Raw genomic sequence first — 25,414 nt, forward strand, 5'->3', positions numbered from 1 at the left:
CAACGCATGGAGCAGAACAGAACGTGAAAATATGCAAGAAATTCTGTGTATGTATACAAAGAGAAGAGAGAAGAAAAGAAAGCATCAGAAAAGAAATGGTAGCATCCACACCTCCTTCACCACATTCTTCTTCAACTGCTACTGATGCTGCAGCAGCTCCTTCTCGGCCATGACAGCGCTAGCAATATTTTTCTTAATGTGTTGCATTAATTTTGCAAACATAAAGATAAAAAACGACAGGAGAAACTGCCAGGCAGTTACACTCGCCATGATAGATAGGATGGGGCAGAGCAAGGCAAGAGGAGAGATGAGAAGAATCGTAGCATGGAGAAGAAAGAAAAATCACTTTAACCGAAATTGTTTTCCCACTTTTTTTCCTCACATACTTTTTTTATTTTGGTTTTTTTTTTGTTACTGCATTGTTCTGCATTTGACCCTATTTACGCAACAATAACAACAAAGCGAAAGCGGTTGGTGGAGGGCAAAGCTTGGCTCTTCTAGCGCCTATATATATGCAATACAAACGCAGACACCAGCTCCTACACACACAGACACCTACATACTATGTACATGCATTTCGCCATGAAATTTTAAATCCTTTGTTAAGCTTTTTTAATTTTGCAAAATATATAAATCACGTTCCCTCAATGACCTCATAAAAGTTGCATAATGAGTGAAAAAGCCAGCAGAGGAAAAGAGATGAAAAGAGTGGAAAAACCAATGTGACGATGAGAGAAGGGAATAGAGTGGTGGGAGCGGGGGGGGGGGGGGGGGGGGGGGGATAAACTCTCTTGTACGCCTGCTGACAAGTTGATTGCATGTCCTTGCTTCCTACTGGACTCTGGCTGACTTGGCCGCCCGCTGCCAAGCTGCCAAATGCAGACAACAAGTCGAGGCGAGAATACACACTTTTCTTCTACCATAACATAAGCATCGACTTATCAATACCCTTTATCAATTTACGACTCTTTGAAATTCATAGTTTTCATTTAGAAATAAGAAAAAACTCGGATTAGATGCTTATTTTGAATTGGCAAACGAGAGAAATATGATATTAGGCAAGGTCTAATTTCCAGAGATTGTTTTAACTGTTTAAAACAATAAACTAAATACATTTTGTAATCAAATTTTTTAAACTCTAGCATTCCCTTTTAACAGAAAAAAATAACACTGGGTATACAGATTAAAGAATAAACTTTCTGTTGATGATATTTTTTAAACAACTCAAAGCTAAAGTTTGCTAAAATTAATGAAATTTTTATAGTCTGAATTTACGAATTAATTTCTTTACTTGGAATACAATTTGCAGAAATCTTGAAACCTACTAGCAGAAACTAATAACAACAAATAATCCTGCCAGGCGATAGGTAACACACTAACTGAACGATACAATAATGCCCCTATATCCGGTATCACAATCTCGCGTTCACCCCTCAGCATGCCCTCGACTATGCGACGAGCTGCTGCTTGGGAACTGACCAATGGATATAGCCTATCCATGTTGAGTTGCTCTGTCACAGACACGACTTCCTCGTTGGCTTGCAGAAATGTGGGCAAGACCGTTGACACACGAATATTCGATTGCTTCTCAATGGCCAGCTCCAGACGTAAAGCCTTCATGTGGCCATAAACTCCGGCCTTAGTTGCCGTATATGATGTGGAGTAAGGCAACGGTATCCAGCCTAACACGAATGAATACAAATTCTCCTAAATATAAGGTTCAAATTCATTTGTAATCGTTATATTACCTGCTAGAGAGGCAATGCTGACCACAAATCCTTTGCGTAGTTCCTTCATTTTGGGCAAAAAGACGTTTTTGGTCTAAAACACAAAGATTTCATTAGGTTCTTCTCACCAAAAAAATGCTATGTCCGATATGACTTACCCAAAAATGCGATGTCAAATTAACATTTATCATTTGCTGTACTTCATTTGGTGTCGGGTTCACAGGATTTCGATGCATTAGAAGGCCAGCATTATTAATTAGTATGGTAACGGATCCCAAATCCTTAGTAATTTGTTCATTTAACTTGACAATTTCCTCATAATTGACCACGTCTACCTATAATAAGCAGAATGAATTGGTAATTTAATTCAAACTCTTATCTAGGACTTACCTTATAGGCTTTGGCAGGCACCGTTTCAATGATTTGTTTGACCGTATTCTCGGCACCGGTCAAATCAATGTCAACGGCAGCTATTTTACAACCTTTTCGGGCCAATTCCAGTGCAATTGCACGACCAAGGCCATGTGCCGCTCCAGTTACCTGTTGTATGGTAATATAATACTGTAATATTTTCTTTATGTGCCTAGGGCGTAGGTCATTAACATTCAAAATCACTTACAAAAAGTCTTTATCACATTATTGTCATTCATTTCTAGCAATCTTAAAATTGTTGGCCGACCTTTCACATCAAAATTTGTTTTTAATTTCAATTGCTTTCAAGATGGATCGTAATTTTTTATGTTTGAATAATATAGAACCTTTATAAAGCTTTAATTTAACTGATTCCATTCTTGGAGTACTTCAAAATTCATGTGTTTATTTTCAAGTTGAACTTTGTTCTTTAAATCTGCCGAATTAATTAATTTTTCAGATATACAAGTGTTTATCAGGATTTGAAAATATGTAAGCTTAATTCTGTTTTACTTCATATACAACTTTTTGAAATCGGTTAGAAATTTGCCAATATATAGCCTTAACAAAGGCAGATTGATTAAAAATTATTAAATTTATTTTCTAAAGAGTTCTCAAAAATAGAAAAACATTAGTTTTTGAGAATCCATATACCAACTTGTTAGTTTTTAATCGGTTTACACTTCTTTTCTAACTTTAACAAACTTAGAACAAATCTATATACTGATTTGTTACTTTTTAATCGGCTTTCACTTCTTTTTTAACTGTAACACACTTATATTTTGATTTTTTTCTAACCTAATCCGAAGAATTTTATCACAATAATCACATAGAAATGAAGCAAAAACTGTTCAAAGTGCAAAAAGAAACCCATGAAGAAACTTTAAATTCTTACATAAATTTTGTTAGTCCCAAAATTATCTAGTTTTGTGTAGTGTAGTGTAGTTTTAGTTGTATTCAAGACGAAACACATTCATAAGGTAGGTATTTCAATTTCACCCAACTCAATGAAAATGGCAAATAAAGTTTGCTGGTATTTCTTGCAGTGTACGACCTTATTGGCGCTTAACAAACTCTGAGGTCAAGTTTACGTTTCATGGTGATTTAAGTAGATGTAAATATTAAGTGATTGCTCCGAAACTTACCACAGCCACTTCTCCGATTATACTTTTTGGTGATTCACAAAAACAGCGTAACACTTTCGACAACATTTTAGCCAATAGAGCAAACACAATGAGCAGCGGTGTGAGACAGGCCAAGAGTGTTACACCTACCATGGCTTGTATTTTGATCAGAGTATTATACAACGACATGGCTGAAACAACGTCCAGTTCGAGAGACTGGCAAAAACGTTATGAGCTCGCCAAGTGAAAACCAACCAAACAGGCGATAAGCTTGAGATTGTTAATTCGCAAATTACAAGTTGTTGAACTTTTATTGATATGATACTTTGGCCCTTCTGTTCAAATTCCGATCATGTCAAGTAGCCAGATCTTTACCCTCAAATGAAAATGTGAGGGGAAACAACAAAACAACAACAACAACAATTGCTTCATATATGTACATTGTCAGCAAAAAAGAAAAAGAAACAAAAAATAGAAAGAAATCACCTCCTGCACAGATGAGACAAGTCCGTAATGTTTCAATATGTGCCACAACCACAGAGCATCGGTATCAACCCGAACCCAGCGCCCATTAGTAATAAATAAAACCGATTTTGTTGGGGAAAAAGAAAAATACACACACACACACACACACATACTCACACTATGTGCACACACATCCAATAAAAAAAAGATGCTAACGAAAGAAAAAAACTATGATTTTCTGACAATAAACTGCATATTCAGAAAGCAACAAAATGGAAAACATCTAAAGGATAATTTTTGTATTGAGTATATTAAAGGGAAGGGCAAAATATCATTGAGAAAGGTGGGAGTGAGTGGTTAGGAGGGGTTCTTGCCGGCTGTGGTTTTTTAGTTAAAAATAGAAAAGCCAACGACAAAATGAATTTTCGTAAAATATCCATGTATATTTCATATTCTGCGGTTTCTTTTTCTCTCTCTCTCTCTCTGGATTGCAACAAAGTGAAGTGCAAGGGCATAAATGACTAAAACTAAGCAAGTTTTCATTTTCTACACATTCCATTAACTAAGAGAGAAAAAAAACTAGATTGCTTATTGCAAATTTTTCTCGATCAATTATCGTAAACGATTTCAAGTCATTTATGCTAATAAATATCACATCTTACGTTTAATTAAGTGGCAAGAAAAAACCGGTTAATAGAAAATTGATTCCAGATTACATAAAGTGTATTAGCAAGTCGTTGTCTATATATTTTCGTTTCGTTTTCATTGCAATGGCAATTTAATAGAGTTTTAGCCCGCTAAAGGTGCATCAGTTGTGGGGCATGAAAACTCATTCCACTTGCCACACCAATTTTGTGTTGTGTTGGTGGGGCTGATGGTGCGACTGATGGTGGTGCTGGAGCTGGTGGTGTGTATATTAATTTATTGCTCTTGGCGCACTTGAGAGGGCATGTGTCGAATGTGAATGTATGTATGTGAGTTTTTACTTCAATTTTTTTCTTTCTTTCTTTTGGTTTCAGTTCACTGCAAATGGAAATTATAAGATGCTCTGCTTCTCCTTTCCTCCTCCTCCTTTTCTTTCCGTTTTCCTTCGTTCTCATTCTTACTTATCTTTATATGGTTTTTTAATTGCAAAATTATTTTCAATTTGTTCTTAGGGGTTTCAGTATTATTTTTGGTTTCGTTTTCTTTTGTTTTTAATTGCTCCCGTGAAGAATTTCTCTGGCAATTTTACATGTGCCGACTGCACGTGATGCCATTTTCCATGCAAAAATTTTATTTTAGTTTTCTTTTTGTTGCTGTTTCTTTGTCAACCTTCTTACCTACCCTCTCCGAACCCCCATTGGGTATATTCCTTTTTTGATGACACAAAAACTAAAGAAATAATAAGAAATATGTGTTACATGTTAATTTGATCCAATTGAGTTATGAAAAAAGTATTCAAAAATGGCAAACTTGAGAGAAACATAATTGAAAAAGGTTTTCGAATTAAATTTGCATACATATTTTAACTCAAAATCGTTGAGGTCTTTGCTCGATGTCATAGTTGTCTTACTTTGAATCATTGGGTAGAACATGTATACCCCTTGGCCATGCCCATAATTTGCAGGGTATGCATATGTAAGGCCTGTGGCACGACTTAACGTGAGGCATATTTTTATGTTTGTTTTTTTTTTTTTTTGCTGTGGATGTTTTGCCCCACAGAAATGGGGTCAACCCTTTATGCACGTGGTGGAGTATTGAAGAATTTCGATGATTTATGTATTGTATGTGGGCTGAATGTCTGCGTATGCAAAAAACAACGCAAACGAAATTGAAAACCTCCTCAAAAAAAAAAACGAGCACGATTGTTGCCTGAAAGTGGGCCATAAAGTTAGATCAGATCAAATCCCGTTGACTGAGAATGGCCAGCATCGGTGGCACTTTAACTCCATGCCACTCAACGAAACTCACAACACTTCAGCAGCGTCGAAGGGTGCTTCGAGGGCAACCAGTAAAATGCACTGAAGTACTTAAGGTAAAGGATTAGTGCTGGATAACTAAAAAAAAAAGGAAAAAAAACTAAAGAAAAAATGAAAAACCTGTGTTATGTGTGTGTGAGCCAAAGTTTCCCACGGCAACGGCAACGGCAATGGCAAAGGCCCGCAGCTGCCAGACATTAGACAGAAAGTGAAAAGTGTTGAGCCAGAGAGTGCTCTAAAAAGGGCAGAGAGAGAGAGAGAGAGACAGAATGCGTTAATCTAAATGGTTTCCTCACATTCCTACTCCTGTTGCTGCTGCTGTTCTTTACTTCTTCTTTTCCTTCTTTTTTTTTAATATTTCACATTAGCATGTCGAGAGTCGAGTAGTTGGGAATGCTTACAAAAGGCGAGGCAATTTCTCAAGGCAACTGTCAACACCAATTTTAAAATGCTGCTGCAGCTGGAAAAAATGAAGCAAAGATAACCACAAAGGACCTAATGAGATACCTACACAAACACACACACACAGAAGTGATTCTTGCTTGCATATACAATCCATTTTGATTATTATTATGTTGCGGCTGTAACATGTTTTGCACACAGATGTGGGTCGTATAACAAATTCCAAAGTAAATAAATTAGCTGATCTCAAGGATCAACTGCAACAGCAACAGGAACATGAACAGCAGCAATGACAGCACCAACATGCTGCAATCTGACACCATGCCAAAGGATATGTATGGCAGGAGCAGGAGCAGGAGCGGGAGCAGCCAGCTACTAGCTGGTCTAGTCAACTTGCTACTGCTACTACATCTTCAGCTTCAGCTCAAAAGTGTTTGTTTAGGTGCAAGGATAACAGTTTCTCACGCCTGGCAGAAGCACCAGGGCAACACTTGAACTGCCACTGACAGTTGCATGTCATAATTTAACAGTTCGAAATGCCTGGCAACTGTATGTACATATAGTCAAGTGCAAGGATAATGCATTTCCCCCCCCCCTGCTACAGCCATTTGCTATGTTTATTTAAGCTGAGGTTTTTACACTGACTTTGATTTTACTTATTAGGGTGACTGCATAAAAAATCCTTATTGACATATTTATGCACGGTTCAAGCAACCAAATGGAAATCTTTTGGTCTCGTATGCTTCATTGCTTCAAGCACTTTACTTTATTGTTGATGTTGTTGTTGTTGTGCCTCTTCATCATGGGCGTGGCTGTCATCTAATAGGCAACATATGTGCACATCTAATTGTAAGAGACAAAAAAACCTTAAGGTTAACGACTCTCAAATATCTAGGTGTATTTAATTGATCTCACTACACCATGCAACAAAGGAAGGAAAATAGAAAAAATAAAGTATCCAAAGAAAACTAAATAAATTTATCAATATTTATAAAGAATTTAGTTTACAACAAATAATCAATTAATAAATTGTGCAAAAGAAACTAATACTTTAGAAATAACCATAATTTGTTTGATATTAACTTTTAAAATCAATATTTCGATTTGAAGAGGAAATATTAGCTTAAGAAAAGTTTTTCCATCTTTTTAATGTAGGAAACAACATATCCACACGCAACTTTTTTAATAAACATTAACTGATTTTTTAAAGCTTCCAATATAATTTATATTAGCATTTCCAACTTCATAAAGAAATTTCTTTAGAAAATATATTAAATGTCGCTTTCGCTGTTTTTTCTATTGATGTATTTAAGCAAAAAGCCCTTGTTTTAGGCTGGACACATGTTTGCCAAGTTATGTATCCTTTGAAGAATTTGTAGATCTGACAAAGATAAACTGCTTCCCAAAAGTTTAGTCGCAGAATTCGATTTGGGGCCAATATAAAATTCGGATTTCTGTATGTTATTTTTGGGGTCTTTTGGTCTGTTGCCGTTTTACGACATTAATTTATACCAAAGTCCTTTTTTTTATTGAACTATGAATGAAAGTGAATCGAATTTCGCCTCCAATGATTTATGCTTCATTCAAATCAGATAAAAAAAGTTCGTTTTCAACGTAAAAAATGTCCTGATTTAGTTACTTGGAAACCGAAAGGTGCTAGTCCGATGTTTATTACTGTATCTATTGCATTTAAAGGTTAAAAACATCTTGACAATGATCATATCCTTGCATAGATATAGATTATATAAGATTGATGTTTACATTCTAAGGGTTTACCCAGTTTGAAGTAACATTAATTCAGCTTTGCACGATCTTAATCTCACTTAGGCTCTTAAAAACTACCTAAAAATAAGTAATTACCACTTAGACAAAATAAAAAGTATAAAAAATTAATCATTAATACCATTTCAGTACAATATTCCAATATAGAATCGCTTCCCGTTCTGTGTTGCATAGTGTAAGTGACCCCAAATACCATGTGGCATTTCCTCTCGTTGAATTTTAGACATTGAAATAGTTTCACTTTGCTCTTGACTTTGGGAATTATTGAGAGAAAAGCCGTTACAAAATTTTAGCCAACACCTGTGGCTACCTCCGCAGACAATGCGGGTGGAGAGAGAGACGCAAAGAGAAAGAGCAGGAAAAGCATATAGGAAAATGTCATGGAGTTTTCGTTGATGACAAACCATTTTGCCCCGTTTTTGGGACAAACAATATAATTGTTGTAATTAATTTTACATGAAAGAGACAGAAGCTGGAGCAGCAGCAGCAGCAACAGCAACAATGATGCACGGGCAGGAGCTGAGCAACAAATGGCAAATATGCGCTCAGCTAACGCTATTATTTACACAACAAACACTTGCAATTATATCAAACAGAGAGACAAAGACAAAGAGAGACAGAGCGAGAGAGAGACTGTGAATGAGACAGAGTGATATGGCTAAGGGGCGGACTAAGAGCAACCAGAGCCACAATTAAAAGCGAAAGGATAAACACAAATAAATGAGCGACACAAAAAAGGCAGACGAAACTGAAAAGGCTGCAGTTGACTTCAATGACCAAGAACGAAACAGACAGAGAGAGAAAGAGAGAGAGCGAGTATATGAGGGAGGGGAGGGGAGAGAAGGATAATAACAAAAGGCGGATGGCATTAAATAATTGCTTACACACAACCCAGCTACGCACAAAAGCAGCAAGCAAGTGGGGTAAAAAATTTGCCAGGAAAAGTCCATACCAGCTACCCCTTCCCCCTTACCTGAAAGTCCCCTCTCTCCATCACTCTGTGTGTGTGTGTGTGTGTGAAAACTAGTTAACAGCTTTTATTTACTTGGCAAACAGACTGAAACGCTGTAAAACAACAAATACTTAAGCCGCAGGATATAAGCATAACAACACACACACACGTACACACACACACAGACGGACACACACGAACACAACGACATGAAAAGCTTGACCAAAACTTCACATTGTCCTTAGCCTCGACATGGTCGCGTGAGTGTTTGTGTGTTTGAATGTATATGACCCCAAAAAGAGTCAGAGAGGAGGAGAAGAAGGAGGAGATGGTAGAGTGGCGGTGGCATAAAGGCGAAGCCTGGTGGCTGATGAGGCAAGCGTGCGTGCAACTGACTGCAACGTTTGAAACGAAATGGCAGGCGTTACTTTCCCCTTTGGACATTTCATAACCAAACCGAAAGTGCAAAAACAATAATAAACAAGAGTTTACAATTTTTTCTTGTTGTATGCCAACGCTAATACGCTAGTTGAATACCCTTACTCAATGCTTAAGTATCTTAATTAAGTATCTTACTTACCAATTAGCTAAACGTAATTTTCTCATTAAGAATTCAATGTTTTAATCAGCTCATGGGAAGTACATTTAAGAATTACTTAATAAATCTAAAGCTAAACAAGTTTAGTTTGTATTCTAAAGCGAAACCCTCGTGGCAAGTGTACTTAAATTATTCCATCACAATTACACAGTTTGATTTATAATACAATTTATTCATTCCAACTCTTTGTTAGAGTATAACAAAGGATAACTTTCCACACACACACACTCACACCCATATCATGACAACGTGGCGTATGCACAATGGCCAGCCAAATAGACGGAGTAGAAGAGGCCCAAAGAGAACTCTGTTGTTAGAGGCAGGCAAAAACACATAAATTATATGGCTTCATTTAGGCAAGAAGAATGTATGTACATGGCAAAACTAAAATGCAACAACGGGCATAAAGTTGATGACAATAACAACAAAAGCATATCCAAAAACGAATCCGCATTCAATCCACAATACAAAGCAAACTAAAAGCCACAATTTAAACCACAACACTCACTCTCTCTCTCTCTCTCGCTCTGTCTCAAAACTAAAAATTCAAAACTCCACCTAAGGCTAAGAATTACATATTTCTCTGATGCACAAATAATTTTCTCTGCATTTAGCCATGGAATGTCATTTTCGGGTGCGTAATATGAAACTACAAATATTTTATCTACACACTGATTGACAAAAGTCTCTGCTCAAAAGATGTGGACAGTGATGATGATGATGGGGTGAGACACCTGTCTAGGTGCCAGTCTAATCCATACGAAAACACTCAAAAAGGATTCAACAATGGACAAACACTAAGCCTCGTAATGACAATAATAACACACTTTAGTAAACCACAAAGAAAATTGCACAAACTGGGCGAAAATGAAACAACCCATGGGGATAAATGTGTTTCATGAAGTCCACTTGAAAACATTGTCAAGCATTTTCTGTATACACACTCATCTGTGTCCAAGTGTGTGTGTGTGTGTGAACAGGACATGCATGTTGCAGTCACTTTCAATGAAAATTCATTAAGTTGAACATGCGTAGACAACATGCTCTTCTCCCGCAAATCACATTGGTCAGTCATCCCACTCACCCCACTCCCTTTGCCCATCAAACTCTTTCACTCGTTTACTGTTTCTCTCTGACCTGGTAATGACAGGACCTGCTTAGGCACAAAAGCCCAGGATTTTGTGGCAAGCTCAGCCTCGAAATTACTTTCCCTCCTTTTAGCTCAAACGACAATGTGTGGTAAAAAAAAAAAGACAAACAAAACTGCCTTTTTTTTGTTTTAATTGAAAACAAATTGATTCAGTCTTCTTTTTCTCTCACTCTATTCTTGTAGCCATCTCTCTTTTACGCCTGCTTAATAATTGAGGGACATCAACGCGGTATGGGGCCAAAGAAGAAACAAAAATTGATTTTAACTTTCATCCATGATGCCGATGCATTTATATTTTTAGTGTCACTCCACTGAATAGCAAAACAACAACAACAACACAAACACAAAAGCGGCAGCAGCAGCAGCAGCAGCAGCAGCGGCAGCGACAACATAAAAATGCATAAATATTCTATTTTAAGTTGACATTTTGACAAGTGAAAATGAATATTGCAAGAGAGCAATGAAAAATGTTATAATTGATATGAATAATGGACTAGGCCATTTTGTAAATTGGATTTAATGAAACAAACAAACGAGCACACAAAAATTTTTATATCTCTTTTTTGGCCAACTAAGTTAAATAAAAATCATTAAAGTATTTCATCAAAAAAAAAACAAGAAAGAAGCTAACTTTTTCTACAACGAAGTTCATATACCCTTGTGGCATTTAATATTCAAGACTAAACTTTCTTATAAGATTTTTAATGACGAGAATTCATCTGACTAAGCCTACTTCAAAAAGATTTCCAATGAAGAAGGCTTTTCGATCGCTGGTTTTGATGGCGGTTTTATGTTATAGTGCTCCGATCCTCCGAATTGTCAAACTTGATCTCAAAAAGGTCATAAAAAGCTTAATTACCAAGATTCATTCCAATAGCTTTCTTTTTTGGGGATGGACTTGGCCATATGGGCTCGTCTTCCTACGCTGATCAAGAATATATATAGATTGTGGGGTTCGCATATGTCTCCTTCACAGCCTTACAATTATCTGACTAATCTATATAACCCTCTCTATAAGGGATAAATATCGTCTATGAATAAGTATAAAATTTGGAGTCCAAAGAGCATTCAATACTAAGCCATAAATTGTCTTTTAGCAATATTTTCTTTCCCTTTTTTTTGATTTTTTTTTATTTTTTGGGCAAATCAAAGAGTGAAGCAGGTGTAAAGTTTGTTTACCTTACAATTGGAGGGCAAATATTGTCAATTCAAACGAATATCTACAGATGCTGCATATAATTGTAAGAGATACTCCACTAAGTTAATAAACAAAATGACAATTAATCAACGAGTCAACAAACTAAAAATAAAATCAAACAAAAACCGTGCTGAAATATATATTTTCATTGCTGAGAAATAGATGACAACAAGCACAGAAGATCAACACAGAAAACATCCAGGGGGCAAGAAGAGGCATTAAAAAAAAACGAACTCGAAACACTAAAAAAAAAGGGAAAAAAACCGATCCATAAAACACTCGACGTTTTGTTCTTGGTGTAACCCTAGCGTATATGTAATTAGTGAGCTATTTTTATGGTTTGAGTGTACCCATGGGTGAGAGGGGAATGGGGTGAGGGGAAGGTATTTGCCATTGCGCATGCGTAGCCGGCAGTCTCCATCAGGTGCTGGGGGTCCTCTCATGTCATAATTGTAATTAGAATTTATTTCACTCTCTACATTCGTTTTATGTCAGCGGCAAACTCTTTACCGAACAGAAGAAGACCGTAGGGAATATACAGAGGTGTCCCCAAAACCCCCCTCGAAATCAAAGAAACATGGAAAGACAAATTGGAATCAGTTTCCATTCATTGACTAAAGGTTTTGTCTCTCCTCTTGCTAACTATATGTGTATGAGAGACGGAGTAATCTCTTGTGACAATCTTAGAGGATTCCTTTTGGAAAAGTTTTTAAACTACGCCACTGAAAATAATCTATAAACTGTTGTGATTGTGTTGCTCTTGTTTATGCACATGTTGGCCGTGTCTGCGTGTCTTTGTGTCAGCATTTGATTCTTGGGCGTACACTTAATTTTTTGTGGAATTGTTGCACCATATGGGGTCCTTTTTTTTTTTGTGTTGTTATTTTTTATTAATTGTTTATGCATCTGTGCGTATGTGCGTACACAAACATTAATGCATGTAAGTCAAAGGGTATTTATATGGATGATGGCATTTCGTTTAAGATGCAAACGATAACCTGTTACATGGCATGGACATGCACCCACACTCTCATCCATCCAGCCAGCCCATCATCACAATCAACGGCCAACTGCGACATGTAGCCGCATTTAATTAACAATAATTAATATTTTAATTTGCAGCAATTGCTTTTACATGGCCACTGATGACGACAGAATCGAACATTATGTTAATGGCTGTTGGCCAGTTGGGCACAGTTGGTAATTCTTCATTAATCAACAAACGAAATCCATTTCAACGAAACTCTCGAACTCTGGCCAACCTAATTGTAAGTTATGAATATCTCATCGAATATTAAAACGTTTGGCTCTCCGAATAAGGAGATGGATGGGAAGGGATTATATATCCTTTATATACGTATCTACTTCATGGTTTTTGGTTCATGTTGATGACAAAAACGGAAGTGGCAACACTTAAAACATATTGAGTGCAGTTTCCATTTATCCATTTTTATTTAATCGTTTGTTGCCCGCCGGCTCTGTGGAGCATTCTGATTGCGTTCGTTGCGGTTTTGTCTCATTAAATCTGTGGGCGATGCTGAAAAGTAGGCAACGAATACAAATTTGCATTCACTTATACAATTATTGTGAGTCACATACAGTCAAACATCCCCACCACTACATGAATAATTCAGTCGAATTGCGGTGATTTCATCCGACAAATCCAGTAAGCAATTCTTTATCTTTCTTAACCAATGAAACTAAGAGTTAAGTGAAAGTAATTTCGGATTCAAAAGTTTTGAGATTGTTAAAAAAACTAATTTTAGAGATATTATTCACAAATTTTCTGCTTTTTATCAGTGCATAATTAACATAGCAAATTGCCAACAAATAATCGAAGAGATAGAGGCGCCAATAACAAAGTTGTTTGCATTTTTTATCAGCCAGAAAAAAAAACATGCAAAGTCATTACAAAACGAACAGAATGTTAGAATAGTCTATATTCTATCTATTTCTATGCTGATGCCAAGTTAGTCGTAAATTGTGAGTCAATCGCGTCAGATGTAAAGTGCATAGAAGAACAAAATGTATCGTAGCCACGTGTTTTATTATTTAACCTTAAGATTGCTCTCCTTATTGCTACTCAATGGGAAGATCAATAGGACACTAGCGATCGAATATGAGGAATGTTTGGGAGTCAATGTGGGTACTTATGTGGCCAGTAAGATGAATTGTGCCAAATATATATACTGTGCCGGCGAGGGATCTTTTGAGGGTGAATGTCTATCCGAGCACTTTTACGATGTTGATCTGGATCGTTGCATGAATCAGGAATTGGTGCTAAGATGTGGCGGATCAACAACTAAACAGCCATCATCGCCAAGCCCTCTATCAGCTGAAGAAACTTCAAGAAATCCCATCAAGTTGACAACTAGCAAACCACCGAATTCTTCATTTTCCGTAACACTGCATGAACTACCCATTGCCAATCCGTGTTTAGCTTATATGGTTTGTTATGAAGGTGCTGGCATGCCAAAAGTCTGTTCACCCACCAGGCTAATGTCCTGCACTCAAAGACAGACAATACGGCCAGTTGTAGCCTGTCGTAAGGGTGTCTATGATTTTATGCCACATCCGCTCAATTGTGCCTATTTCTATTATTGCTCGAATGGCAGCAAGAAACTGCATCGTTGTCCTTTAACCTTCACCTGGAACTATCAGCAACGTGCCTGCGTTCAGCCAGGTCAAAGGAAATGCTTTAGAATAAACACCAATAGGCCTAAAGTGAAAAAGCTTGTCTTTAATTAAAGAAACTAGTGCTAAAGAAAATGGATTTACTTTAAGTTTTGCGATTGGAATTCATAAATAGCTAATGCTAAGACCTAGCTGCTAGGCAAAAATACAAATATATATGTATACTGTATAAATACAATTAAAATTAAGAACTGCAAATAGAAAACAAAATGCCAAAAACTGTGACTATATTCAATACAATTGACTATTTCCAGTAGAAGAGATGCGAGCTGCGCACATCGAATTTATAGAAACGCAAAAGCATATAATCCTGCCATTTGGTTGGTAATAATCTGTAACAAAACGAACGAAAAATATAATTAATTCTTCATTGAAAACATCTCCTTTAAATGTAACCCACTTGAGCAGCCAAGCACTGAGGGCAAAGATTCTGGGCACATAGACCATGCGTTCATTTAACAGAACTCCCTTGACAATTTTCTCCGCCACATAGGGAGTGGGTAGACCAGGATAACTGCTCGATATACTGTGTAAAAGGCAAAAAGGCATGTTATTAACTTGCATTTGACTGACTTAGTCTTAGTCCCCCTCTCACCCAGCATCACTTAGCAGTGGCAAATCGCCACTGGTTCGCATCAAATAGGCATTGGCCACTGTCGTCCGTACATAGTCGCAATCCGAGAGACGCAGCTCAGCCCGCAAGGCCGCCATGAAGCCCATAATGCCATATTTTGTGGCCGTATATATGCCAGCGCCAGGCAAGGGCACAAGTCCTAGGGCAATTGATAGAGACGATGGATTAATGAATCCTATTGCAATAAGCAAATGAAAGCCACTCACCTGCCAAAGCATTTACGGCCACTAAATGACCTGATTTGCGTGTTATCATCTTTGGCAGAAACTCCTTTGTGGTCTGAAAGTAGAAATGTTTGCCCAAGTTATTATGAAGTTCCATTTCATTCGCCTCAATGTTGATAAGAGTAAATAGCCCGACCTTGTTAGATGTTAATTCTAACACTTATTCGTTAGAACCATTTAAAACTAAACTTTTTGGAATCTAAATTTAAATTGATGAATCTTTGTTACTACCCACCATAATATATGATCCGAGATTTAGTTGCAGAATAGTATCAATCTCATCGCTTTTCAATGAAGGCGTCGATGTCATGGGCATAAGCGAGGCATTATTGACCAATATATCGACGGGACCCAGCTCCTTTTCCACTTTGGCGGCCATCAATTGTAGTTCCCGTGGCGAGGAGACATCGTTCTATAGATTTAAGATATAAAGCAAATGGACTTGAAAGTAATTTTGGTGGCTTACCTTATAAGCCTTGGCCACACATCGCGGTATTTTGGAAAGCAGCTCGACTGTCTCATAGCAGCCCTTGGAGTTGACATCAACCACAGCCAGTTTACAGCCGCGTTTGGCCAATTCAAGGCAGATTTCTCGACCCAATCCACTGCCACCACCGGTTACCTGTCAATTAGGTCATTTGGGTATATAATTATATATCACTCTCAGTATAATGAGTTTTAATTAATTAGCTTCATTTGCAAACAATAACCCATAAGCTAATGTGTCTTTGAACTGAACAAAAGCCTCATTTAACGTCTGCAGTCAACTCAATTACGAGGCAAATGGGAAAACAAAGCGGTAACTTATGAATGACATACTCAGCCAGTGCTTTTTTTCCATCCATTTCCATGAGCAACTGCCACACAATTGAGTGACTTTTGACCGTAATTAAAATGGCATGACCTCAGTCAACGTTTGGGGGTGCAAATACATACATAGAGTACTCTAACCGCAACTCAAAGTCGCCACCACGGCACGTTCACGACACAAAAAAATTCAAAGCAGCACATGTCAAATCTATCTAGAGATGTCGTTATATATATTTCCATATAGCTTCAATGCGCAATTGTAGTACTCACTTTTAGCTTGCCGTAAAGAATTTCAATATCATATGCAAATTAACAACATTGTTGTTACTGTTGTTATTTATCTAGATAAGATTGGCAAGATACATAGTCTGAATCGTACACTATCCAACAAAATTCATATACAACTTATTTAGTTTGCATTAAATATCAGTTGGCATTTTAAACTAAAGCTTAAAAGCAGTTGACCTACTTTTTGAGTTTCTATATCCTATATCATTTAGTTTCTCTTTCTAATATAATAAGCAATTGAACAAAATTGTTCTCAGTGTAAATACATAAATTAATTGATTGTTTTGTTTTGGCCTTACAAGAATATGTAACCGAATTGTTGCATGGGTCAATAATTGATGTTAATTATGATTATATGGATAAATTGATAGATTCCATTCATATGTTTGTTGTTCAAAACTTATCACACTGCATGAAGTGAATAGTAATTACATTAATCGAATCTAAATCTAGTTAGAAAATGTAATTAAATTGCATTTCAAAACATTTATTCCTTAACTTTTATTAGCCAAATCATTAGTGCATTAAAAATGAGGCCCAACTTAAATATTTAAAATATTTCTCTAATTTATGTATATTTGAATAAAAATTCAGAAAACCCAACAGTTTAAAATTACCTAATGACCTGTTAAACTAAACTATTTTCAAAAAATCAATTTAAATATATCTTGTTTTTATTAAGAAAGAAATAACTAACAAGTCTCTTTTAAAGTTTTTAATATATCTATTCTCTTTAATCTAACTTTATCTTGTTGATTTTAATTTGAAACTTCTAAAAAGTATCACATAACAAACAGATGGACAGAAGTTGGATAAAGTTTTAAAAAATAATCACCTGTAAAGTTTAAAAAGTATTTAAAAATATTAACCAAGTATAAATTCTTTTAACGATTCATAAATCTATATCTTGTTGGCCAGTGTTGGCTTCGATTTCGTAATTGTTTACATTGATGGCCTTTTGTGAAACGTCATCAATAGTTTGTTTTGCAGTTTTTTAAACAAAAGTGAAAAGAAATTTGCTTGTTTATAAAAAAGAAATAAAAATAAAAAAGCGTAGGAAGCAAAAACAACAAAAATTGAGAAACAACAAACCAGTTTGCCGACTGTATCTTGGAGATATCTGGGCAAAACGATCGTCTAAAAACAGAACAAACTTAAATGACTCATAAATACGCTACCTTCGTGTAGATAGAATTTATGACTTGAACACACACCTACGATCTGCGACTAAAATATGTATAAGTATTTACATATATGGAGATCCAAAAAGGCACGATACTTGGAATGGAATTTGAAAATATTAACCTACACAAATGGAGCAGTGTGTTGAAATTTGGATCACTCTTGACCTTGTCGCCACCATCAATTGACTTTTCATAATTAAATGCCCACAAAAGCAAAAGATGATGCTGATTTCGTTCCGTTTTGGTCTGTCGATATGCAATAGTTGATAAATGAACCAGATATGCGATATTGCATTATAACACAGAAAAAAATGATGTCAGTGCCGGGAGAATCGTTTTCATGAACAAACAGTTAGGCACAAATATTGACTTTAAGCCAAGACATTGCCAATGGTTGACCGCCGATCGTATATTATAGTATAGTATACTGCCGCACCCATCATAGGTATGCCAAACAGAGACAACGGGAAAGAGTCTAGAGGGGGAATGGGAGATGGTTAGACTAAAATAGGTAAAGAAATGGGCGTGCCATGAGTCGAAGAGAAGCAGCCACTGGAAAAGGAAAGTGCGTGACGTTTTCATATTGTTTATGGCTGGCTGCATTGCCTTTTTATCATCTTACAGTTTTGTACGACCCGAAGAGCATTATTAATGAGCAATTTGTCTATTAAAATTGCCAGCCATTTATGTCTACACTCACTCACACACACACACACACACACACACACACATGTTTGGCTTCAATTGCATTTTAATAACCAACAGTCACGTCAGACAACTGCCACCTCAATGATCATGATCATCATAATGTGGATGAGGTGGATGATGATGATGATTTTGCTACTAACCAATGCCACTTTCCCGCTCACATCCTTCTCCTTAAGGCCCAAAGCAAAGAGGTAATCCAACAGATGCTTTAAAAACACAGCAAAGAGCACAAGTGGCAATAGCACTAAGAATACAATAATTTTAAAATTGAATATGGCTCGTGTTGTTTCATCATTGCGACGGGCCCGGGCTGCCGCCTGGGCAGCCGTTGTGGGTGTGGCCGTTGTTGTGGATGTATTTGCAGCAGCTGAAGCTGTGGGTGTTCCTGTGCCACTTGGAGTCACTGGAACCGCAGCTGGTGCCGGCAGATTAGTTGTTGTTCGCGTTATGGTTGTTGTTGTCGCCGTTTCCACCATTGCAACAATGCAAAAATTTCACTTGACAGATGATTTTTTCGCGGTCAAAATAATGCGTTTCTGTTGCTCTTCTCTTTTCCACCGCCAACGCCAAAAACAAAAAAAAGAAACTTGTACCGTACCGTAGACCGTTGTCACCCAACTGCGGCAAACTCTTGACTCTTTCTATGCCAGTGGAGATCGCTTAATTTTTTTTATTTTTTGGCTCAAACGACCGCAGCAGCAGCAGCAGCAACAGCAGCAACAACGTTGAGTCGTCTCGTATGTACTTTTTCGTAGTCGAAGTCGTCGTCGTCATCGTCGTCGTCGTCGTATTGTTTATTATCTGGTTTTTGTGTAGACCCCAACTGCAAATATGTACATATATGAGTGAAGGGAGCACTTCCAAGCAAGCTCTCCCCAATGGCAGTAGCTTAAACTTTGAGTGGAATTCAATGGAGTGAATCTGGCAAAGCAGTTTCACCTGTTGCCTGTTGCCGTCTTGGCTTTCATTGCACGCACGCACAGTGGTTAGTGCCGGATAAGATAGCTATCTTTATCTGCCAAGATTTACCTTATATACACAAATACAAAAGCTATTTAACTTGTATACCTGCAGCATTCTCACCTTTGTTTTGACAACGAGATGAGATAAAATTAAATAAAATTCAATTATTAACTACATTTTTAATGAACAAACTCAAACATCAAAATGTTCAAAAATCAATTTCAGTTTTAGCTTCCTTCCCGCCCCTCGATATGAATAATAGAAAGTTAAATATGATTCGAAATTCGAGTGAGTGGAAAAGTTATTTTAAGTAACAGCTTATGAGTATTTTAAAATTGTAGAATTTTCCCTCATGTATGATTTATAAAAGAATCTTTTTTATCAGTAGTAACATGACTTATTTGTTTCCAACTATTCTACGATTCATCATAATAACTTAAATAACTTTAATAACTCATGATAATTTAAGAATTTCTGTAAAGTTTTATGGATTTTGTATAGCCTCTTGATCATAATCAATTGCATTTTCACTTTTTCAAGTCAATTAAACCACCAACTGAGAGAGTTTAGGTCTTCGCGTGTCAACTTTCAAATTGTTGATCTTTTGGCCACCGGGCAATAAAAACAAAACGAACAAAACAAATATGAAAATATTTCAAAAATTTTTGTTTGGCTCGAGAAGAACTGGCATGGCACGAGTGAACGATGAGTCTCTTGACGGAATCCGGTGGTAAAACAAGAAATTGAGTGAGTTTTTTTTTTGGTAAGTTTCAGTCGACCCATTTTATTTATGCCAAACAGGTAAGTTTGGTGCTGTTGCCGGTTGCAAAGGAAAAGCCCAGGCCTAAAATGGTAGCCCAACCATAGTTGGGTGAACTGGCGGCACACATGAGAATCCAGGCAATCCGTTACAATTCAAATATCACTTAGTTGGTTCACTTCACTGGACGCCCTGCCATGCCCTAGGTCAATGCACAGAGAATCTGCATAAAAAAGTAAACACTAAACTACACCACGGTTGCCTGTCTGCCGCATGTGGCAAAAAAAAAAGGCCTAGCCTAGCCTGCAGCTGCGAAACAGTGTCAACATCTGGCTTCTCTTAGTTTTTTTTGTTTCCATTACATATCTGATTTTTTGTTTTGCTTTTTTGTGCATCCTCGCACATGTGCAAGACACAAACGCATGCGCGCTTAGGACTAAAACCTAGCGAAAAATGCATAAAAATAAAAATATGTAAATGCAGCAAAAGACTTTGACATATTCGCGTTCAGAGAGACAGAGCGACTGAAAGTAGAAAGGGATCATTGACCGCAGTTGGAGCCACACATGTTACAACTAAATATATATATTACATATAGAATCTTAGCATGCGCGAATATTGTGAGTAAGACGAGTACAGTAGGATCTGGGACTTGAGGTACGTGCTAAATGCCACATTTTCCATTAATCTCTTTTCATAAACACTTTATTTCTTATGTTAATTACTTTAAACAATAATAATTCTTAAACATTTTAACCATTTTAACAGTTTGCCTTTTGGAAGTTTTCTTGTGTTACACGACTCAATATCAAAAATATATACTTATATAATATTTTGAAAAACGTTTTCAGTGCATTGCTTGGTGACATATTCATATGCATTTCCAAGAGCTTTAATCAGCATCTTGGAAAATCAACTAATATTGATTTTTTATCCAATTTTAAACTTAATTCTTTGTGTAAAGTAGTAAAAAGTTGGCCCCACTGACGACCCCAAAAGTCATGGCAATTTTAATGCACTCTCTGGAATAAAAATTGAATTAATTAATAAATTTAAAGAACTTTAGAGGCTAAAGACTTTGCGTTTACCCTTTAACTTGGACAAATTGGCGGCATATTTGTGCAGTTTACTGCCTTTTGTTGGGCTACGTAAAATGGCAGCTGCAGTATTCCGGAACATACTCTCAATGCTTTCCACCAGCAATTCCTTCTTGGGGCAGGTAAGAACGAGCTGATAGTCCCCATTACTTGTACGTTTCACTTGCCAATCAGTTGGCATTGACTGTTCCGTTGATGCACTGTCCATGCTATCGTCTTCCTGTTTTACATCTGGCTGGTATGAGTGAGATCTACGACGTCTTTTTGGTCGTTTGGCATCTATGGAATCATTATCACATTCATCTTCATCATAATCGGATGCTGCAAGAGAAGGCGATGCCTTTCGTTTTTTGTCATTCAGCTGACGTTCTTCTGCATTACGATCTCGTTTCGGGCATGTGCAAATTTTTACTTCCAACACCTGCTGACCCAATATATCGCCACTAAAGTGAGAGTAAAATAAAAAAAAAAATAAAAATACTTGGCTGAGAATTTGAAACTTACCAGGAGTTTTCCAGGCAAAAGATTAGACTAGTTTCCTTTCGTCCAAAGCATGAGTTCTGACATGCAAATTTTAGAGCAAGTGTTTGTCGCATATAGCTATCATTACTGGAACGCGACATGTTCAATGGCACCAACACCGAATACCTTTCCGATATTCCCTTTCCCTGAGCTGTTCCGCAGTATACGGTATTTGGATTTTCACAGCGCAAAATATTTTCACGAATTTTCGCATTGTTATAAGACACTGAAAAAGGGGAAAAAAAAAATTAATTTCACAATCCCACTTCAAGGTCATTCTGTTGCTGCCACTTACAAGGCTCAGTACTGATATGATTCTGACAGCGCAAAACAGGACCACTAACATCCTTTAAAAAGCATAGAAAGACACGCAGATTCAAGGGCTGTATGGGAAACTTTGGCTTAAATTGCACATCCACATTAAAGGTCTTATTCATGCGTATGTAGAGTTTATTCAATGTCGGTGAGTACAACCAATGTGATTTACGTGGCTCTTCCAGTACCATGCTGAATTTATAGCCAGCAATATTGTGATCCTCCAGTTTGGGTAGAGTATTCTGAGGCTTGATATCTTGTAACATCATTTCACGCAATACAGATTGCTGTTGACAAAGGAAAAGAAATTTATCAATGAAAAATCAACACAAATTGATCAAAATATTTCTTCTTTTTCCTACTTTACGCTCGTAGAGCTGATAGAGCTTCATGTTCTTGCTTGTTCAATATTATTCACTATACTAAGAATCAACAAAATGATAAACACACTGAGTTTGTTTTGTTGCTTTCACAAGTTGTTGCAATTCATTTAGTGATTTGTTTTGTTTTGGTTTTTTTTTCGCACCTATGACGACATATAATAAGTTCCTATATGTAGACAGATAAAAAGATAATCTATTTGGACAGGTTATCGAAAACGTAGTGCAAATGCGTCTCGTGAGTTCCTATAATGAAGGAATATAAAATACTTTTGTGACGTCATAAAGATCTTGTGAAATTACGAACAGCTGACAAATAAAAAAGGCGTAACCAAAAGGGGTTTACCCTTTGATAAGTGTCCAAAAGTTAATTTAGTAAATTTTACCCCAGCAGGCTACAGCCCTGTATTTGAGTCATTATGTGGCATGTCCGCTTTCTCTCATTCTCTCTTTCCATTTTGTTCCGAGTTTTATACATATTTAGATGACGAATCAACCTGATGCCCATTTCAATTTTTGGCCACGACGCGATGTGTTCTAGATAGTGTTATTCAATTGACAAGGACATTCAGTTGGTTCCATCATGATAAACTTAGAGAAACAAACAATTAAACGGCCATTAGTTGGCACTCTCCAGTCAGTCGGTTAGAAAATGTCCTTCCTAACGGACATACTGAGACGTCGTAAGAAAGGAGATGACCATTTTGTGTTCCTTCTCACGGTTACTCTAGTCGTGTTGCTAAGTGTTTTTGGTCTTTTTCCCATTACATATAGTCCGCGCAGTCGTGAACGTTTTCAATTTTCAATTAAACATTTAATCTATTGCATGCTGGTGACCATATTATTTGCCAGCGTTTACGTGCGGCAAATGTACCAAGATTATATTCACAACCAGCTGAATCTTCAGGATGCTACAAAACTGTATAGCTATATGAATGTCATTGTGACCGTTGTAAACTATATAACGCAAATGGTAATGGGCAGACAAGTGGCAAGGATGATGAGGCGAGTTCCCCTTTTTTCGACGCTGCGGGTATTTAAAATAGATCGGAAGATCATATGGCGTTCAGTTGGCACTTCTCTGATTAAAGTAATCGCATTTCCATTAATCCTAGAGATCACTTTGGTAATCCAGCAGCGACACTATGAACCAGAACTGAATTGGATGTGGTCGCTGTATAAATTATATCCAATGATTATCTCGAATTTGTTAAACAATTGCTACTATGGTGCCATGATAATAGTTAAAGCAATCTTGCAAGCTCTTAATGCCAGATTGAAAAATCAATTGAAAGAAGTGAATTACATGCAAAGGGAGGATCAAATTAAACTAACCACACCCTACTATCGTATGCAAAAGTTTTGCTCTTTGGCCGATGAGATGGACATAATGGCAGAGCAATATATGATTGTTTACACACACTCAAATAACTATCTAAAACCACAGGCGTTGTCCATGATATTATCCCTTATATGTCATCTGTTAGGCATGACAGTGGGCTTCTTTATGCAGTATTACAACCTGGCAGACACGTTTATATCGGGCAAAGTTTACGATGGCTTTGGTGCGCTTATCAACCTGGTGTTTCTGGGTATTTCTCTTGCCGAAATTGTTATGCTTGCCCATTTGTGCAATGATATTCTAGAGGAAACTTCGAAAACGGGTAGGATCCTACAAAATATCGACTATTTGCATGCAGATTGCCGTTACAAACAGGCGATCTTTACGTTTTCACTGATGATACTCAATATGAAGTTTCGCATTAAACCATTGGGTTTGTTCGAACTAGACATGTCTCTAATAATGAATGTGTTCTCCTCGATGTCTGGCTTTCTTATAATTCTAGTTCAAGGTGATTTGTGGCAGCGTGCTAGAGTACCTGGCTAAATTGCATTAAGTTTCCCGACTGAAAATAGAAACAAATGCACATATTATTTTCATGAAAATCTATATTATTTGGTGTACAAGAAAAATACTCACGTTAAGTCCTTGGAGATATGCTAAGGGTTCATCAACCACCCTGTAATTGGCAAAAGAAAACAAACACTACAGTTCAAAAATTGATCCATCACCTGTTGAATGATCACACTCACTCGGCATCAACTTCGGCACCAGTATCTGCTGTTTCCTGCACAGTGGTACCAACCGATCCCACAGAAGCTTCATTGCTTGCTTCTTGAAATTCCTCCTCGGCCTCGGAATCACTGATAAAGGAGAAATACATTCACAAATCGCACGGAAAACAAGTACAAACACGTATAAACGTGTTGCAACATGCAGGCTTTTGTCCAAAATTTTTTTACTGAATAAACTTTACCTGGCTTTAATCCAAGACATGGGCTGGGCTATATACATAGTTACATAAAATGTCTTTTCAGATTTATGTTGTTATAATTAAAAAGTTAGAACTGAATAATGTACAAAATGCGCAAATAAAGAACAACAAGTATTTCTTATGCGTGGTTTGCCATTCACACGTCAACGGACGCATCACTAAAGTATCGATACATCGCTAACATATCGATAACTACCGCCTGGTTTCAAAAAAAAAAAAAACAAAAACAAAACATAATGCAGTGAATATTGCTTACCGCTTCTTAATTCGTTTGTTACAATTAATGCCAGGACTAATAAAATTGTCATCGGGTATAGGCTGAACAAAATTATCCACGATGTAAGTGGAATTTTCAGTTTCACTAGAAAACTGCAGTAAGCCGCCGTTGTTATTTGTATTAATAACAAACTTATTGTTATTGCTTTCAATTTTGTTGTTAACAAACATAGTATTATTTATGCTAGACATAATACTACTGTTAATAGTATTACTGTTGATAGTATTCGATTTATCCTGTTCATCCAAACTGTTTATAACTAAGGAAGATTGGCTATTGGTCCATACAACAAGAGAGCTATTGCTAAAATAAAACAAGTGTTAAGACAAGCGTATATTAAAATTGATTTGACCACTTACTTGTTGACTCCAAATTCACAAGACATTTGCAAAGACATTTTTAATAACGACAGAAAACAAATAAAAATTCTTAGAACCGCGACGATCCGCAAA

At 36.8% G+C, this 25,414-nt stretch overlaps 5 protein-coding genes across 6 annotated transcripts; 2 read left to right on the forward strand and 3 right to left on the reverse strand.

The window, feature by feature from the left end:
• Positions 1-1,177: 1,177 nt before the first annotated feature.
• LOC6647795 (17-beta-hydroxysteroid dehydrogenase 13) lies at positions 1,178-3,469 on the reverse strand. Its single transcript, XM_002069565.4, has 5 exons — positions 3,284-3,469; positions 2,118-2,267; positions 1,886-2,062; positions 1,749-1,821; positions 1,178-1,682 (listed from the first exon to the last, which is right to left on the reverse strand). Exons 1-5 carry the CDS (start codon positions 3,449-3,451, stop codon positions 1,288-1,290), a joined length of 963 nt encoding a protein of 320 aa, XP_002069601.1. The 5' UTR covers positions 3,452-3,469; the 3' UTR covers positions 1,178-1,287.
• Positions 3,470-13,795: 10,326 nt separating this feature from the next.
• Positions 13,796-14,518, forward strand: LOC6647794. Its single transcript, XM_002069564.3, has one exon. The coding sequence runs from the start codon at positions 13,796-13,798 to the stop codon at positions 14,516-14,518; it is 723 nt and encodes a 240-aa protein (XP_002069600.1).
• On the reverse strand, positions 14,491-18,958 carry LOC6647793 (short-chain dehydrogenase/reductase family 16C member 6). Its single transcript, XM_002069563.4, has 7 exons — positions 18,453-18,958; positions 15,789-15,944; positions 15,558-15,734; positions 15,305-15,377; positions 15,060-15,237; positions 14,865-14,990; positions 14,491-14,796 (listed from the first exon to the last, which is right to left on the reverse strand). The coding sequence occupies exons 1-7, from the start codon at positions 18,786-18,788 to the stop codon at positions 14,709-14,711; spliced, it is 1,134 nt and encodes a 377-aa protein (XP_002069599.1). The 5' UTR covers positions 18,789-18,958; the 3' UTR covers positions 14,491-14,708.
• A 1,764-nt stretch (positions 18,959-20,722) lies between these two features.
• On the reverse strand, positions 20,723-25,396 carry LOC6647791 (cellular tumor antigen p53). 2 transcript variants are annotated; one of them, XM_047009168.1, is made up of 9 exons: positions 25,322-25,396; positions 24,942-25,265; positions 24,444-24,554; positions 24,331-24,370; positions 24,230-24,256; positions 21,950-22,256; positions 21,637-21,880; positions 21,124-21,575; positions 20,723-21,057 (listed from the first exon to the last, which is right to left on the reverse strand). In XM_047009168.1, the coding sequence occupies exons 1-9, from the start codon at positions 25,357-25,359 to the stop codon at positions 21,035-21,037; spliced, it is 1,566 nt and encodes a 521-aa protein (XP_046865124.1). In that variant the 5' UTR covers positions 25,360-25,396; the 3' UTR covers positions 20,723-21,034. The 2 variants fall into 2 exon arrangements, with proteins under 2 accessions (XP_046865124.1, XP_002069597.3); XM_002069561.4 differs by lacking the exons at positions 24,942-25,265; positions 25,322-25,396 and adding an exon at positions 24,668-24,815.
• Positions 22,806-23,487, forward strand: LOC6647792 (putative gustatory receptor 94a). Its single transcript, XM_023178467.2, has 2 exons — positions 22,806-23,382; positions 23,441-23,487. Exons 1-2 carry the CDS (start codon positions 23,002-23,004, stop codon positions 23,441-23,443), a joined length of 384 nt encoding a protein of 127 aa, XP_023034235.1. The 5' UTR covers positions 22,806-23,001; the 3' UTR covers positions 23,444-23,487.
• Positions 25,397-25,414: the final 18 nt, after the last annotated feature.

This window comes from Drosophila willistoni, chromosome 3R, assembly GCF_018902025.1.
Source record: "Drosophila willistoni isolate 14030-0811.24 chromosome 3R, UCI_dwil_1.1, whole genome shotgun sequence".
In the NCBI taxonomy this organism is placed as follows: domain Eukaryota; kingdom Metazoa; phylum Arthropoda; class Insecta; order Diptera; family Drosophilidae; genus Drosophila; species Drosophila willistoni.

Excerpts from the sequence above, each read along its gene's own strand:
- LOC6647795 (XM_002069565.4), bottom strand. The coding sequence starts at position 3,451 with ATGTCGTTGTATAATACTCTGATCAAAATACAAGCCATGGTAGGTGTA. Across the intron at positions 2,063-2,117 it reads TGCCTGCCAAAGCCTATAAG|GTAGACGTGGTCAATTATGA; the intron begins GTAAGTCCTAGA and ends TGCTTATTATAG. Across the intron at positions 1,683-1,748 it reads CAGCATTGCCTCTCTAGCAG|GCTGGATACCGTTGCCTTAC; the intron begins GTAATATAACGA and ends CATTCGTGTTAG.
- LOC6647794 (XM_002069564.3), top strand. The coding sequence starts at position 13,796 with ATGTATCGTAGCCACGTGTTTTATTATTTAACCTTAAGATTGCTCTCC.
- LOC6647793 (XM_002069563.4), bottom strand. The coding sequence starts at position 18,788 with ATGGTGGAAACGGCGACAACAACAACCATAACGCGAACAACAACTAAT. Across the intron at positions 15,945-18,452 it reads TGAGCGGGAAAGTGGCATTG|GTAACCGGTGGTGGCAGTGG; the intron begins GTTAGTAGCAAA and ends CCTAATTGACAG. Across the intron at positions 14,991-15,059 it reads CCACTGCTAAGTGATGCTGG|TATATCGAGCAGTTATCCTG; the intron begins GTGAGAGGGGGA and ends CCTTTTACACAG.
- LOC6647792 (XM_023178467.2), top strand. The coding sequence starts at position 23,002 with ATGTCCTTCCTAACGGACATACTGAGACGTCGTAAGAAAGGAGATGAC.
- LOC6647791 (XM_047009168.1), bottom strand. The coding sequence starts at position 25,359 with ATGTCTTTGCAAATGTCTTGTGAATTTGGAGTCAACAA. Across the intron at positions 24,555-24,941 it reads AACAAACGAATTAAGAAGCG|TGATTCCGAGGCCGAGGAGG; the intron begins GTAAGCAATATT and ends CTCCTTTATCAG. Across the intron at positions 22,257-24,229 it reads ACTTAATGCAATTTAGCCAG|CAATCTGTATTGCGTGAAAT; the intron begins GTACTCTAGCAC and ends CTTTGTCAACAG.